Genomic DNA, 16,605 nt, shown 5'->3' on the forward strand with positions numbered 1-16,605 from the left:
ATGGACTACTATATAGCAATGAGAATAAGCAAGCTACTCTTACAACTTTACTTACAAAGATAGTGTATGAATGGTAATGGGCATGAGGTTTCCCTTTGGGACAATGAAAAGGTTATGGAATTAGTAGTAGTGATGGCTGCACAACACCATGCATGCACTTTAATGCCACTAAATTAAAATGATTAACATATTAAATGTTATGTTATAGATATTTTGCTACAATTAAAATTAAAGTAAAAGAAAACAAAACAGGTAATGGGTCCTACTTGGCCCAAGGCCACAGTTAGCCAACCTTGCTCTAAAGTGTTATCCCCATGAGAAACCATGTGGTATAATGGTTACAAGCAGTTTATTACCAGACAACCTGGATTCAACCACTGGCTCTGACACTAACTTGACATCTTATACAAGTTGCTTAACTTCGCTATGCCTGTTTCTTTTCCTATAAAACAAGTATAATACTAATATTTATCTCATATGGTTGTTTAAGGAATGAGTTACATGAAGTACATAGAGTAGTTGCCATAATATGTAACAGTGCAATAAATGTTAGGCATTATCATTACTTTTTAAGAATAGCATAAGGAAAGAGAACTTATGCATTTTTGGCTTTGGTATGGACCAGTTGGTTAGTTGTTATTACGCTCAACCTGCAGGTGCTAGTACAAACCTATCTCTATGACCAGAACAATTTTTTCAACCTCTACATGAGGAAAAAAAAGCCAAACTGCATGCTCATTGCTAGTCATATATACAAAAGGGTCACATGACAACTTGTGGTATTTTAAGGTGTCAGCTGTTACCCAAAAGTATATATATAAAACTGAGTAAATGTAATAATTTATTCATTTTTATAACTTGATATTTTCAAGATCATTTTAATTTTTAATCAGGCCAGTATTAAAATCTAAGTTGTAGAAAAATATCTATTATTTTAAAATTATTATTTTTAACCCTAATTTGCTAACTGGGAGACAAGCTTCACTGGACATTTTTGTCAAGAATAGCTATACCTTCTTTGAATGAAACAGTAGTAAACAAAATGCTAATGGAAGTGATTTAGAACCAATGACTACCAGGAGTTCACATTAGTTTTACTCAGAAATATGATTCCTCATCTTGAGTTCAGTTTTTGAGCCAAAAAAAAAAAATTTTTTTTTTACAGGGACAGTCAGAGAGAGGGATAGATAGGGACAGACAGACAGGAACGGAGAGAGATGAGAAGCATTAATCATCAGTTTTTCATTGCAACAGCTTAGTTGTTCATTGATTGCTTTCTCATATGTGCCTTGACCGCAGGCCTTCAGCAGACCAAGTAACTCCTTGCTTGAGCCAGCGACCTTGGGTCCAAGCTGGTGAGCTTTCTTTTTTTTTTTTTTTGCTCAAGTCAGATGAGCCCATGCTCAAGCTGGCGACCTTGGGGTCTCGAGCCTGGGTCCTTCCGCATCCCAGTCCGACACTCTATCCACTGCGCCACGACCTACTCAGGCTTTGAGCCAAATTTGATAATGAAAAGTGTTAAAATCCCAGTGTTTTAGAAATGCCAAAATCCAGTGTCTTGTAATTATGATCAATGAAGCTATGAACGTTCTTGGATATCCCCTGTGGCATACATATGCAAGAGTTCCTCTAGGTCCCTGGTCAGCAAACTGCGGCTCGTGAGCCACATGTGGCTCTTTGGCCCCTTGATTGTGGCTCTTCCACAAAATACCACGTGCGGGCGCTACCTCGATAAGGAATGTACCTACCTATGTAGTTTAAGTTTAAAAAATTTGGCTCTTAAAAGACATTTCAATTGTTGTACTGTTGATATTTGGCTCTGTTGACTATTGAGTTTGTGACCACTGTTAGTAGGGTATATGCCAAGGAGTGGAGTAGCTGGTTCACATGGAAATGCACCTTCAACTTCACTAGATAATACCAAGTTGTCCAAAGTGATAGCACCAGTTATATATCATATATTCACCAACAGTACACAAGTTCCTGTGCTCACAATCATCAACAGTCTGATCAATTTTAATTTCTGTCAATGTATAAAAGGGTGTTTCATTGTTTTTCTTTCTCCATTTTTTGAAATATTTTATGTATTGATTTTTTAGAGAAAGGAAGGAGAGGTAGGGGGAAAGGGGGGGAAAGCATCAACTTTTAGTAGTTGCTTCTCATATGCACCTTGACCAGGCAAACCCGGGGTTTCTAACTGGTGACCTCAGCATTCAAAGTCAGGGTACCACCACAGGTCAGGTTTATTTCTTCATTTTTAAAACTGGGGTACAATTTACATATAAATTCACCCTTTTCAGTGTACAGTTCATATTTTACACCTCCTTTGTTCTGAACTGAATTCAGAATTTTTTTTGAGAGAGTGAAAGGGAGGGAGAGAGAAGCATCAACCTGTTGTTCCACTTAGTTGTGCCATTGATTGCTTCTTATATGTGCCCTAAGGCTTGAACCATTGCCCTTGGGGTCAAGACAGTGACCCCAGGCTCAAGTTGGCAACTCCAGCCCTTAGCTGGTGACTCTGGGATTGAACCAGCAACCTCAGTGCTCTACCCACTGCACCACCAGCCAGGGCCCCCATGCTAATTTCTTTAGATTTTTTTCTTCTAGTTCACTAAGTATGTCTTCAGCAGGATATAACCTATTAAGTCTCCGCTGAGGGTTTTTTTAAATTTATTTTTTATTCAGTAAGAGGAGGGGAGGCAGAGACAGACTCTTACAGGTGTCCTGACCAGGGTCCACCTGGAAAACCCACTAGGGGGTGATGCCTTGCCCATCTGGGGCATTGCTCCATTGCTCAGCAACTAAGCTTTTCTTAGTGCCTGAGGGGGAGGCCATGGAGCCATCCTCAGCACCTGGGGCCAACTTGCTCCAATTGAGCCATGGCTGCAGGAGGAGAAGAGAGAGAGAGAGAAGCGAGAAGGGTTGGGGTGGAGAAGCAGATGGGTGCTTCTCCTGTGTGCCCTGACTGGGAATCAAACCCAAGAGGACATCCACATGCCTGGTTGATGCTCTACCACTGAGCCAATTAAAATTGTCCAGAGCCAGTTTTAGTTTCTCTTTGTAGTTTCATTTTGTTCTTTTATAAATCTGCTTGGTTATTTTTATGTCTTACTCTTTACTCATATTTTCAATTGCTTCACTTGTTTTGCATTTTGAACCTAATAATTTTAATTTCTGAAGTCTTTGCTGACCTGATTGTTGTTTTTGCTTGCTCTTTCTCAAGGTATTTTGTCTCCTTGTGAGTTGTGATTTTTAAGTGAGTTTTAATATTGTTATTTTATGTGTGGGAATTCTTTAAGGCTTGGATTAACGATCTGAGGTTTTTCCTAGTTTTAGCTACATTGTCCATAGTAGTCATTAGTCACATGTGGCTATTTAAATTTTAATTAAAATTAAATTTAAAATTCTGTTCCTCAAACTAACCAAATCTTTTTTCTTTTTTTTTTTTTTTGTACTTTTCTGAAGCTGGAAATGGGGAGAGACAGTCAGACAGACTCCCGCATGCACCCAACTGGGATCCACTTGGCACGCCCACCAGGGGGCAACGCTCTGCCCACCAGGGGGCGATGCTGTGCCCCTCCGGGGCATCGCTCTGTTGCGACCAGAGCCACTCTAGCGCCTGGGGCAGAGGCCAAGGAGCCATCCCCAGCGCCCGGGCTATCTTTGCTCCAATGGAGCCTCGGCTGCAGGAGGGGAAGAGAGAGACAGAGAGGAAGGAGAGGGGGAGGGGTGGAGAAGCAGATGGGTGCTTCTCCTGTGTGCCCTGGCCGGGAATCGAACCCCGGACTTCTGCACGCCAGGCCGACGCTCTACCACTGAGCTAACCAGCCAGGGCTATACTAACCAAATCTTACGTGCTCCATAGCCACATGTGGCTAGAGGCCACTATATTAGTTCATAAGTAGAACATTTCCTCAAATGCAAATATTCTGTTGCAGAGCTTTGCTCTAGAGATCTTGATTTCCCTTTGCCAAGGAAATAGGCAATAAGCATTTGCAGCCTGGGAAACCTCTTTAAGTGGAATTCTTGGTTTGAAGTTTGTTTGGAACCACACAAGTGGTCTGAAATTGGGCTACAAAGATGAGTGAAGCCTGAATTCTCAGGAAACATCTTTTTTTTTCACAGTACTGTTGCTGGGGGTCTGGAGATGGATAATATTCTATTTTTTTTTTCTCAGATGATGAGAGTAATGTTGCAATCACCAGATCAGCTTCAGAAAGCTCCTGTGTGCTGAGTGAACCACAACCTTTGGTCTTACCTCGAGTGCCACAGTGTACGGCTCTGACCATCACCTCAAATCCGGTAAGCCCCCCAGGGGAATATACTGGAGAATCTAGGACTATTCTTTCCAGAAGTTTGCTCAGTTACTTGCCTTAACTGTTATTTATGATTCAGTTGTTTTCCAATAAACTTAGGTTTTTATCTCTATAATCTAGTGACTCTATGTATTGACAAATTTAATTTCAGTTAAAAAAAATAGCAGCCCTGGCTGGGTGGGTCAGTGGATAAAGCATCAACACGGCATGCCAGAGGTCACAGGTTCAACTCCCAGACAGGGCACATAAGAGAAGCAATCAATGAGTGCCCAACTAAACGGAACTAAGTGAAATGGGTTGATGCTTCTCTCTTCTCTTCCACCCACTTCTCTCTCTGGAAAAATTAAAAATATATATAGCAAATTAGAGTTAAGTATTCTCAGACAGCTCTTTTGAAAAGGCATATGAACTGTGCAATCTATAATCACCTGTGATCAGCCTGGAAAGAGTGAAGGATATGATGAAAAGAGGGACCAAATCTCAGATTTTTTAAGGCCTTACTATTGTCCTTTGAATTTTTTTAATTTCTTCTTTTTTTCTTGTCACTGCCTACCTGGTTTTTATATTTGAATTTGTTGACCTTTCTGCATTTAGTACTTATAACCTAAATACTCTAGTTTGGTGTAAAAGGCAAACTAGAGAAGCGGTCTCGATTAAGTCCATGGACAAGCATCAACATGGCCATTTCTTGCAGAAGGTTGATGAGCTTGGTCTCATCCCTGTGTAATGATTATGTAGTACCAGTTCTGACAGGATAGTTTCCTAGTGTTACTTGTGGCAAAAGAGTGGGGCAGGGTGGGGGAGGCATAGTGGAGAGGGAAAAAAGAGGACTCTAATCCTTGCACCATGTTTATCAACCCTGGATTTTACTACCAGATCTAATATTTGCTTTGTTGATATAATGAGCAGATATTGTGCCAGCTGGATTTATTAAAGGGTTATTTAAAAATAGAATCAGCAAGGCTCACACCCAATCACATTAAAGGATGGACCAAGTGAACTAATGTTCCTGGATGGTAATAAAATATTTCTACATGTTGAATTGGTTTGGCTGTGGTTTAGGAAACCTAAGCCCTGATCAGTTAACTTAAATGGTTCTAGTTCATGATAAAAGGAAGGAAAAGTGTTAATCCAAACATTCCTCAGAGAAAGTGGGAGGAAAATGCATGGCAAAGGAGATTACCAAACTGAAGACCTGGGAGAAAAGAAACGGGACCCTGAGGTCATGATGCCAGTCCAAGTAAGATGAACTCCTTCTACTAAAGTCTTCAGAATTTCAGTTAGCATGGAGAGCTAGATACCCAGGGTAGTGAAGGAGAAGTGAGTCATTTGTGTAGAGTGTAGGCCTGTGTGATGGTGAAAGAGATTATGTTAAAGTTTACTCTTAATTTTTAAATTTTTGTTCCATATTTGTGTTTTCTAATGTAATAACAATAATAATAAAGATCCTCTCTCCCCTATGACAGTGCTTCTAAGTGCTTTCATCTAGGTTGGTCAGGCTTTCCCTACCTGCTGTCAATTAGGAAAGGACTATGATCCCAAGTTCATCTTGAGAGTGAACTTGACAGCTGGGCTATTGGCCAAGATACTACAAAAGGCATAGGATAAAAATGTATATGTGACCTAATTTGGCAATAACTTTTGGCAAAGTTGGGAAACTAAACAGATATCTTCACCAACTAATAATAAGTAACATCTTTTACATGTAGATGAGTTTCTGTCAAGCAGCAAGTGGTCATCAGCCAAATGTGAATGGTCTCTTGGTTCATGGGATGCCTCTACAGTCAAGAAATCTCTCCCTAATGGACAAACTCCTGTGAGTATAAAATTCTAATAGTCTACAGAGTTTATGTGGATCACCGAGAAGTAAAAGTAAAGTCAGTCAATCAATATGTATGTATTGAGTAGGTACCAAGCAATCAGACATCTCAGGAGTAAAAACATCTAAAGGAAATGGTCTCCACTCTCAAGGAGCTGATAATATAAGTGGAAAGAGAAGCACACACAGGTAGAAAGAGACCTAACCATATAGGGCATTTTTGTGACTGAGCGCCAAGATTGTGGCACCCAGAGTGAGTGCTATAACAGCTCCAAAGAAGGCATTTTGGTGGATGTGTAGATTTGAACTTGTCCTTGAAAGATGGGAGTTTGGATAAGCAGAGAAAAGCAGAAATATCTCCTATTCTAGGTAGTAGAAATGGTTTGGGAAAAGATTTGGAGATGGTAAAATACAAAATATTTAGGAAAGACCATTTTTGCTATAGTAGGAAAGAGGTCAATAATCTCACTAGAGACTATTGACAATCTTCTATAATTAAAATAGACCATGGTATAATTAGTGGGAAAGACTATGAATTTAATGGAAGGTTGTGACCAAACTGTGTGTGTGTGTGAGGGGGGACTTAATACCATGTTTTTAAGATCCATTCATGTTGCTGCACATAAGTTTCTCCTTCACTACCAAGCAGTACTCTTAAGAATATACAATTTGTTTATACATTCTTCTGTTAATGAATGCTTGGGCCGTTTGCAAGTTTGGGCTGTTATGCATAAAAGCTTTTTGGACTGGTCTTTTTAGTGGACCTATGTTCTCACTTTTCTTAGGTCAATATCTAGAAGTGAAACTGCCACACAGTTTTCCAAAGTAATTGTACTATTTTACACTCCCGCCAGCAATGTATGTTTCAGTTGGGGAGCACATATATTTAAATCAGGAATTTGAAAGATTTCACAGCAGTAGAACATATATTGGATTGAAATGATAGAAACTGAAGGTAAGGAGTCTAATAGAAGTTCAAGCACGAGCCACTAATGGTCTGCACTGAAGCTGTATCAAAGGATGAGAAAGGAATGAAATATATTAGTAGATATTGTAAAGTAAATCAAACTCTAAAAAATAAAGGAAACACAGTGAACTCTGAGATTTCAAACTCAAAGGAAGTTTGGGCAGATGAGTTTGGTTTAGGGTGTGTTGGGTGTACAATGATGGACGATCTTGTGGGAAAGATGGATGAGGTCAGATTTGATAAGGTGACCTAGAAATCACTGGGCTAGAGGTAATAATCGAATCCAGAATTGTGAAAGCAGGATGTATAAAGAAATGCATAAGTGAATGGTTAGGGAAGCAGCAAAACCAGAGAGGTCTCTCGTAATGCTCAAGGTTTACCCTATTCCTTGATGGGTACTTTCCCTTCAAAGTCTTCCAAACACGGAGGCATGTTTTGCAATGGAGGCCACCAATTTGGCCTAAAAGGTTGAGGAATTTGCTGAAAGCCAACGAGCATGTGGTAGAGCTTCACTGTTTTACTTTTATCGTCATTTCATTGTGCAAATGCTTAAAATAAGAGCCAAACATCTGCTTAAAAAACAAAACCCCTGAATCTGTAGGGCTGTTTAAGCTACTGAACTGTTTGGGCAAAGTATTTTCTTTATCAGTGTTCTATTTCACAGTCGTTTATGCAAATGAGGCTCTGCTGTGGTCCTACTGCCCTCAGCAGCACAGGGCTCTGGACCTTTTGCCTGCTCCCAGACTCCCAAGGAACCCAAACCTATATCCCTGCCCAGCTCCGATTAGCTCAGCATTTTACTCTCTGCAGTGGGAGCCAGTTTGCCTTTCAGCTAAGCCTTTCTGGTGACATTTTTTCATAACAAAAGGATGCCTCAAATATGGTAGAAATTTCAGTCCCTGAGGTAAACTTTTGGGAAGCAATTCAGAGAAGGGACCCTTCAGATTAGCCTCCACTGGTCAAGGAAGGAAATGACTGGGACAGCAGGTGAATAAAGGACTGGATTTTCCAAATCTCCATTTTAGTAAATTAAATGTATAACTGAAATGATGCCCTTCTATAAAAACATATTCCCATACCTGAACCTAGATTGTGTAACTTGTAGAAACTAGGTGACTTATTGAACTTTTTTTTTTTTGGATTTTTCTGAATTTGGAAACGGGGAGGCAGTCAGACTCCAGCATGCGCCCGACCGGGATCCACCTGGCATGCCCACCAGGGGGCGACGCTCTGCCCATCTGGGGTGTCGCTCTGTTGTGACCAGAGCCATTCTAGCGCCTGAGGCAGAGACCACAGAGCCATCCTCAGCGCCTGGGCCAACTTTGCTCCAGTGGAGCTTTGGCTGGGGGAGGGGAAGAGAGAGACAGAGAGGAAGGAGAGGGGGAGGGGTAGAGAAGCAGATGGGCGCTTCTCCTGTGTGCCCTGGCCGGGAATCAAACCCGGGACTCCTGCACGCCAGGCCGACGCTCTACCACTGAGCCAACCAGCCAGGGCCAACAATTTTTACTTTTACATTTTTCTCCCTTGTATGTATTTTATAGTCTGTCTTTTAACTTTTGAGTTGTTTCTCCCAGTACAGAGTAATCTTGATTTCACTGTGGGTTTCTGATTTGGCCACTAGAGATCTCGATGACAAGCTACTTATGAGGCCTGGGTCCAGTACCACCCTTTCAACTCGAAATTGGTCCAGCCGAGCCCTAGAGCTTCGTACTTCATCCCAGTCATACACAGTGCAGTCCGCCAGGAGACGCAATCCCCCACCACGCACCCTTCATCCCATCAGCACAAGCCATTCACGCACTGGAACCCCACGGCCTGTGGAAGAAATCCTCAGAGGATCCCGAGTGTAGGTTTCAAAAGCAGAATTTCTGGAAACTGTGGTAAAACTAATGAAGAATTTTACAAATTTAAATACAATATTGAAATATATGTATAGAAACTAATCATTACATATTATAATGGATTGCACACTATCCATCATCCACTACAGAAAACAAAGGGTTTAAATTTGAATTAAATACAGATATTGGATTTTTCTGTTGATTTAGCTTAAGATTTCTATTTCTGCAAAAAAAAAAAATTAGCTAGGATACTTCAATGACACTTACCAAAGAAATAAAAGAAATATGTATTTTATTAACCTTTTTCCTTAGTGGGAACATGTTCAGTGAAATTCATCCCAAAATAATAGTTAACTCTCCTTTAATGTTTTTCTGTACCATTAGGAACTGCTTATTCCATTGACAATGAAAGCTTCATAAACCTCAGCGTGGTTGCAGAATACCTCTTAGCACTTCTTAGGAACCAACACTAAACATATTCTCTCCCCTTATCCCTCCCTTCATTCACAAGACACTCTGAGCCCCATTGTGCAAAAAGTAGCTAGAAGCCAATTTTTAAAATAAAGTTCTTAGTTAAATCACAGAACATCTTAGGATGGTTGATTTCTAAGACTATGATCAAGGGCATGAGATATGCCTGACCTGTGGTGGAGCAGTGGGTAGGATGTTGACGTGGAACGCTGAGGCCCCAGGTTCCAAACCCTGGGCTTGCCTAGTCAAGGCACATACGAAAAGCAACTGCTGGGAGTTGATGCTTCCCACTCCTCCCCACTTTCTCTCTCTCTCTCAAATCAATAATCCTTAAAAAAAAAAAAAAAAAAGTGGCTTGGCCTGTGGTGGCACAGTAGATAAAAGTGTCAACCTGAAACGCTGAGGTTGCCAGTTAAAAACCCCAGGCTTGCCTGGTCAAGGCACATATGGTAGTTGATTCTTCCTTGCTCCTCCCTTCTCTCGCTCTTTCTCCTCTAAAAATGAATAAAAATCCAAAAAATAAAAAGGTATAACAATGCCATAACTGTTTTGAATTCAGCTTCTAATTAAGCACATTGTACTTCTCTACCATGTTATTTCTTGATTTTGATTTTTCAATTTCTTGTTATAATTTATCCCAAAAGACTCACTAAAAGAGATGTCCAAAACCCCCAAAAATCTGTCAGGACACCAGGGTTCATCTCACCTGCTCACTATTATGTTGCTGAGGCTGAATCTATACCCAATATAGCTACAGATTCGTTCATTTAGGAATGAGTGGGCTTGATATATAGTTAAGCTCCCATCCCTGCTGAGAGTGCTTTTTTTCCAAAGTAGAAAAGGAAATGCTTTGTGTTTATTTATTTTTTTTTTGAGACATGAAAGTATCATTCAATTTCAATTATGGTCTTGAATACAAGTAGTAATACAGCAAACTGTCTAAATCCCATGGAAGAAAATGGAGCTTCACTGGGAATTGTATTTATTAGTGACAAAAGCAGACAGAAGGCCCAGAAAACAGTGGGGAATTCCATTAAATGTGAAATTACAAATCCATTATTGGTAGGGAAGTGCAACACCAGATAGGGAAAACTTTTATTCCGTGTTTTGTGTGTGTGAAAGAGTCAACTTCTGCTGTGTGTCCAGTTTAGTTTCAACAAGTCATAAAATATTATGCAAGAAAAACAAAATCCTTTTATTGAGATTTCTACTTTAAAACTTAAGGCAGCTTAGGCCTGACCAGGCGGTGGCGCAGTGGATAGAGCATCGGGCTGGGATGCAGAGGACCCAGGTTCGAGACCCCAAGGTCGCCAGCTTGGACCCAAGATCACTGGCTTGAGCAAGGGGTTACTTGGTCTGCTGTAGCCCCACGGTCAAGGCACATATGAGAACCCAATCAATGAACAACTAAAGTGCCACAATGAAAAATTGATGCTTCTCATCTCTCTCCGTTCTTGTCTATCCCTCTCTCTCTGTAAAAAAAACCCAAAAGCTTAAGGCAGCTTAAATCTCTCTGTGCATGACATTAAACTGTTTCATTTATTCAATTCTGATCAGTTGGCTTCTACTGTTCTAACCTGATGCTTTCATGCCTTGGATCTTCAGTCCAGTGGTGGCCGACTCACTCTCTTCTCCCTCACCAATACCCCTGAGTCGAAATAATCTGCTGCCACCTATTGGCACAGCTGAAGTGGAACACCTGAGCACTGTGGGGCCACAAAGGCAAACGGTATGTCTCTTTCCTATTGCCTTTCCATGTGTTTATATAACCTCATGGATAGTATTCTAGTCTTCGTTTATACTGTATTTGTCAAAGTATATACTGACTTCTATTTAATGATAATGGAATGGGAGTGCTTGGCCTGCAGTTACCATACCTGGTAGGGTTGATGTAGCACATGCAAAGCAAATTGTTTCGTTTCTTCTGTACTCGTGTCCTCCACAGAAAACCCATGGTGATTACAGCCGAGCTCGAAGCGCAGTGGTGGACGAGCCTAACCATCAGCAGCCACAGGAGAGACTCCTTTTACCTGACTTCTTCTCCAGGCCCAACACAACTCAGTCCTTTTTGGTAATGATTTGTTTCTTTTCTTTTTAAATTTTACTTATTGATTTTAGAGAGAAAGGAAGGGAGAGAGTCAGGAACGTCAACCTTCCTGTATGTGCTCTGACTGGGAACTGAACCGGCAACCTCTGCTTTAGGATGATGCTCCAACCAGGTTTTGTTTTTTTAATATTTATTGATCTTACAGAGAGAGGAGGTGGGGAGTGAGAAGCATCAACCCATAGTTGTTTCACCCTAGTTCACTGAATGCTTGTCGTATGTGCCTTGACCAGGAAAGCCCAGGGTTTTGAGCAGGCGACCTCAACATTCCAGGTCGATGCTTTATCCACTGCGCCACCACAGGTCAGGCTCCTCTATCTTAATAGTTGGGGAAAAAATAAAAAATAAAAATAAACAACTACTGTAATTGGGCTGACTTAAGACTTTATATAGTGGCTTAATCAATTCCAAGCATAAAAGTTGAGGTTCTAACAATAAAAATAATTTAAGTACATTTTGTTGAAATTCTAACTAATCTCTTCCACTCTGTCTTTTAACTTGTAGAATAAGGTAAAATGCAAATTAAGCCTGAAACATCACTGGAGGCCAAAATGACAAAACTGAAGCTGCCCTACTTCAGGCACATCATGAGGGCAGGATTCTTTGGAAAAAGACAATAACTCTGGGAAAAATAGAAGGGAGCAGGAAAAGAGGAAGACCAAACATGAGATGAATTGACTCCATAACAGACACCATAGGCATCAGTCTACAGGAGCTGAGGAGGGCTGAAGAGGACAGGACACTGTGGACACCACTCATCCACAGGGTCACCAGGAGTTATAGTCAACTCAGTAGCATGAAACACACACAGACACCTTATGTATAAATTACAAATTCTAAACAATTTAAAGTTTAGATCTTTCTGAGAATGAACAAAAATAATAATAAAGATAAAACCCCAGTGCATATCAGATCACTGCAACTTCATTCGCTAATGCTGCTCTCATGGAGTTATTATACCAATAGTGATATCAGATAATAATGGGGACTGGTAGATGGGCAAGTTAGGACTTTTGAGATGCTAACCTTTCCTTACCATTTCATGTACATTTACTTGCTCCTTTTAAGCAAGGAACAGAAAAAACCTGGTTGGGAGGCAGGAGGTCCTGCACTGACCTTGCCCAGCTGTACACCAGGAGCTCAGCCATCCACATCTGCTTTTTGGCAAGAGGGCTTGTTGAGCTTGGGAAAGTGACTTGGCCACACTCAGTGCCCAGGAACCAGGGGCTGCACAACCTATATGTTTTTAGGATGGTGGTGTTTACAGCCCACTTATCCCAACTCATAAACCCCTGAACTGATAGAACCTAAAGCACCAACAATCTTTCCTCCACTAGAAAAATGAGAAATGAACAGGTCACTGTATTCGTTTCCTAGGGCAAATGATCACCAACTGAGTGGCTTAAAACAATAGAAATTTATTCTGTGCCAGAGCCCAGGAGTCCAAAATCAAGGTGTCAGCACAGCCATGTTCCCTCTGCAGACTCTAGGGAAGAATCTTCTCTTGCCTCGTTGTAGCTTCTGGTGGTTGCCAGTAATCCTTGGCTTTCCTAGGGTTGCAGCTTCCTGCCTGCCTTCACATGGCCTTCTTCCCAATCTGTCTCATAAAGATACCAGTCAGAGTCTAGGGCCTACTCTAATCCAGTAACCTCATCTTAACTTGATTTTTATCTATACATACTTTTTCCAAATAAAGCCACAGGTCCCCAGTAGATATAAACTTTGGGGGACACTATTCACCCAAATAGATCTCAGAAGGCTTGATTTAGGGTGAGATTCACCCAAAACACAAGCAAAAGGGAAATGTGAGCATCTCTGATTCTTACTCAGTGTGAACCCTAGAAAGTTTGAGAATGTTTATTATTTTGTCTACTCATAATTTGTTCCAGAATATTTGTTAAGTAGTGTCTGATTATATTCTATAGCTAGATTCTCTCATATCAAACTTAATATTTGGTTGCTTTAGGAAGAAAGCTATACACATGAAAAAAAATTCAGTTTCTTCGTTTTCAGTTTATAACAGTAACAAAAGTAAAAATTTCTTACCTTAGCCATTTCTCTCCCAAACTGATCGTCATGAAAGGGAGGTGAGCTAGCTCAGTGTAACTGGGCACTAGGATTGGAGTCCTGGGCCTTGCACCAGACTAACCTCTGCTTCTTGGTGTTCTTGTCTAGAATGGGAGTACAGTTCGTGGGCCATTTGGCTAACTACCTGTCTTTATTTAAAAAGTTTTATTAGGACAGAGCCACCATGCTCATTCATGTAATGTTTCTGGCTGCTTTCCCAATGTAACTGCAGAGTTGAGCAGATCCAACTGCAGTCTATTATCTGGTCCTCCACAAATAAGAGTTTTGCTGACCCCTGATCAAAAGCATAGGACTTCACCAGAAAAAAATCCTGAAATCTCGATTCTAGTACTCTAACAGGGAACTGAGGGATGTTTTTTATTCCAGAAGTGCCAGCGAAATGGCACGAATAGTTCTTTTTTTGATATTTTGCATTTTAATATTTTAGTTTTTTTTGTTTTTTTTTTGTATTTTTCTGAAGCTGGAAATGGGGAGAGACAGTCAAACAGACTCCAGCATGCACCCGACCGGGATCCACCCGGCACACCCTCTGCCCACCAGGGGGCGATACTCTGCCCCTCCAAGGCGTCACTCTGCCACGACCAGAGCCACTCTAGCGCCTGGGGCAGAGGCCAAGGAGCCATCCCCAGCGCCCGGGCCATCTTTGCTCCAATGGAGCCTTGGCTGCAGGAGGGGAAGAGAGAGACAGAGAGGAAGGGGGGGGGGTGGAGAAGCAAATGGGTGCTTCTCCTATGTGCCCTGGCCGGGAATCGAACCCGGGACTTCTGCACGCCAGGCCGACGCTCTACCGCTGAGCCAACCGGCCAGGGCTATTTTAGTCAGATCTTAACATCTTTAAATTCCTTGGGGTAATTTTTTTGAAATCTTTGACTTTCATATTGAGTTATATTGCAAGTATGTGAGTCATGTTTCAGAGCTGCTGAAAAGGCTCTCTCGGTTCTGTTGTTTTTAAACAGTCAGCAGGCAATAGAAATTGGATAAAATTCCCTTGGCAACCAATTATATTTAGAAATATTAAACCATATGGATTATTTATAAATGCTAAGCTTTTCTTAAAGGCATATAGTTGTAGAACTTGCGATTTTCACAAGCTGACAAATACATTTGTGGGCCTCTGGCTTGGGATTTGTTCCCTTGGTATATACCAAGTGCAATCAGCCAATATGTCCCTCAGATTAGCAGATGGCATGCCAGTTACATTGTTGTCCAATTTTAAGGTTTTCCCTTGTAAATCTAACTAACGTTCTATCCTTTGGGAGACAAAGCATTTTAAGTGTCTTCTCTTTTCTTTTTCAGCCGGACACACAGTATTGTCATTTATGTGCTTTTGAGTATCCTCATCAGGCCCGATCTGGTAGGGGATTTGCAGGAACAGGTGGGGCCATGACTGTTATTTTATTACTATGTGGCTATGTTAAGACCCTGCCTTTTTAAAATTTTTTGTATGCTTATTTTCCTGTGCTCTGGATTTTCATACTTTGTTTTCCTACATCATTGTAAGTCATCTCATTCATTTTGGAAGATGGGCAGAGGCAGATTTAACAGCGGGCACACCAGGCGCATGCCCTAGGCCCCAGCTTCTGAAGGGTCCCGCAGAACCCCAACCTGACATTTTTTTCTAATGGCACCGTTTGGTTTCATATGTGCAACTTTAACACTAGTACATAATATTCTTTATTTATTTAAAAATATGGTTAATATGTATTTTTATTTTCCCTGTCTCTTTTTTATTTAAGGGGCCTAATATTTCCTTCTGCACCCAGGGCGTCTACCGACCTTAATCCGCCTCTGAAGATGGGATATAAAAAGATGGAGAGCTCTATTGTTCAGAGCCAGAAAGTTCCAGATTTGTTTTCTCATATGTAAATTATCCTCTCATCACTCTGGCAAAGTAAACAGTACTTTTTCTTTAATCTAAAGAATTCAGCCATGCCGGAATAGGCAGTGGTGCAGTGGATAGAGCATCAAACTGGGACACAGAGGACCCAGGTTCGAAACCCCGAGGTCGCTGGCTTGAGCTCAGGATCATCTGACTTGAGCACAGGCTCACCAGCTTGAGCGTGGGATGATAGACATGACCCCATGGTTGCTGGCTTGAGCTAGGGGTCACTCACTCTGCTGGAGCCCCCCCCCCCCCCCGCCATCAAGGCACATATGAAAAAGCAGTTAATGAACTTAACTAAGGTGCCGCAATGAAGAACTGATGCCTCTCATCTCTCTCCCTTCCTGTCTGCCCTATTTGTCCCTCTCTCTTTGTGTCACAAAAATAAATAAAAATAAAAAATTCAGCCAAATAAGTAATTTTCATAACATTCAGACACTGCATTAATGTTATTATGTAGGCAAAATCCATATTGCTACAGATTAAACTGCTTTGGTCAGTTAACCTGCTAGGCCAAGGGAAGACAAATTCTAAAATGTCAAGGTATTCTGAGGCTGACTCTATCCCATTTCTTTTTTGGTTTCCAAGTTATACACTATTCCCACATGCGTGATGGGAGAAATTTAAGAATATCTTAATTCTTCCTTACAGTGATCTCCTTACCAGCCATCAGGGTCATTCTCATTTTTGTGAAATATATAACTGGAGCAATTGATATATTTTCTGTTAATAATAAGATTAATCAGCAAGTACATTAAAAAGCAATCTGCCTCAGTCCTTGGCCGGTTGGCTCAGTGGTAGAGCGTCGGCCTGGCGTGCAGGAGTCCCAGGTTCGATTCCCGGCCAGGGCACACAGGAGAAGCACCCATCTGCTTCTCCACCCCTCCCCCTCTCCTACCTCTCTGTCTCTCTCTTCCCCTCCCACAGCCAAGGCTCCATTGGAGCAAAGTTGGCCTGGGCGCTGAGGATGGCTCCATGGCCTCTGCCTCAGGCACTAGAATGGCTCTGGTTGCAACAGAGCAATGCCCCGGATGGGTGGGGCATCACCCCCTGGTGGGCATGCCGGGTGGGCACATGTGGGAGTCTGTCTGTCTCCTCATTTCCAACTTCAGAAAAT

The 16,605-nt window shown here is 41.5% G+C and overlaps 1 protein-coding gene across 9 annotated transcripts in view; it reads left to right on the plus strand.

Moving 5' to 3' along the window:
* The window catches only part of FAM149B1 (family with sequence similarity 149 member B1), a 103,193-nt gene that overhangs the window by 82,079 nt on the left and 4,509 nt on the right, over nucleotides 1–16,605 (plus strand). For 5 of the 9 annotated variants that reach the window (XM_066348845.1, XM_066348843.1, XM_066348838.1 and 2 more), the window contains 6 exons: nucleotides 4,178–4,302; nucleotides 6,026–6,132; nucleotides 8,724–8,948; nucleotides 11,020–11,143; nucleotides 11,360–11,485; nucleotides 14,903–14,981. In XM_066348845.1, coding sequence (XP_066204942.1) covers nucleotides 4,178–4,302; nucleotides 6,026–6,132; nucleotides 8,724–8,948; nucleotides 11,020–11,143; nucleotides 11,360–11,485; nucleotides 14,903–14,981 — 786 coding nt within the window. Of the gene's footprint in view, nucleotides 1–4,177; nucleotides 4,303–6,025; nucleotides 6,133–8,723; nucleotides 8,949–11,019; nucleotides 11,144–11,359; nucleotides 11,486–14,902; nucleotides 14,982–15,342; nucleotides 16,143–16,605 lie in introns of those variants that run through there. The other 4 variants (XM_066348842.1, XM_066348841.1, XM_066348839.1 and 1 more) reach the window with 4 other exon arrangements.

Source organism: Saccopteryx leptura, chromosome 9 (genome assembly GCF_036850995.1).
Source record: "Saccopteryx leptura isolate mSacLep1 chromosome 9, mSacLep1_pri_phased_curated, whole genome shotgun sequence".
In the NCBI taxonomy this organism is placed as follows: Eukaryota; Metazoa; Chordata; class Mammalia; order Chiroptera; family Emballonuridae; genus Saccopteryx; species Saccopteryx leptura.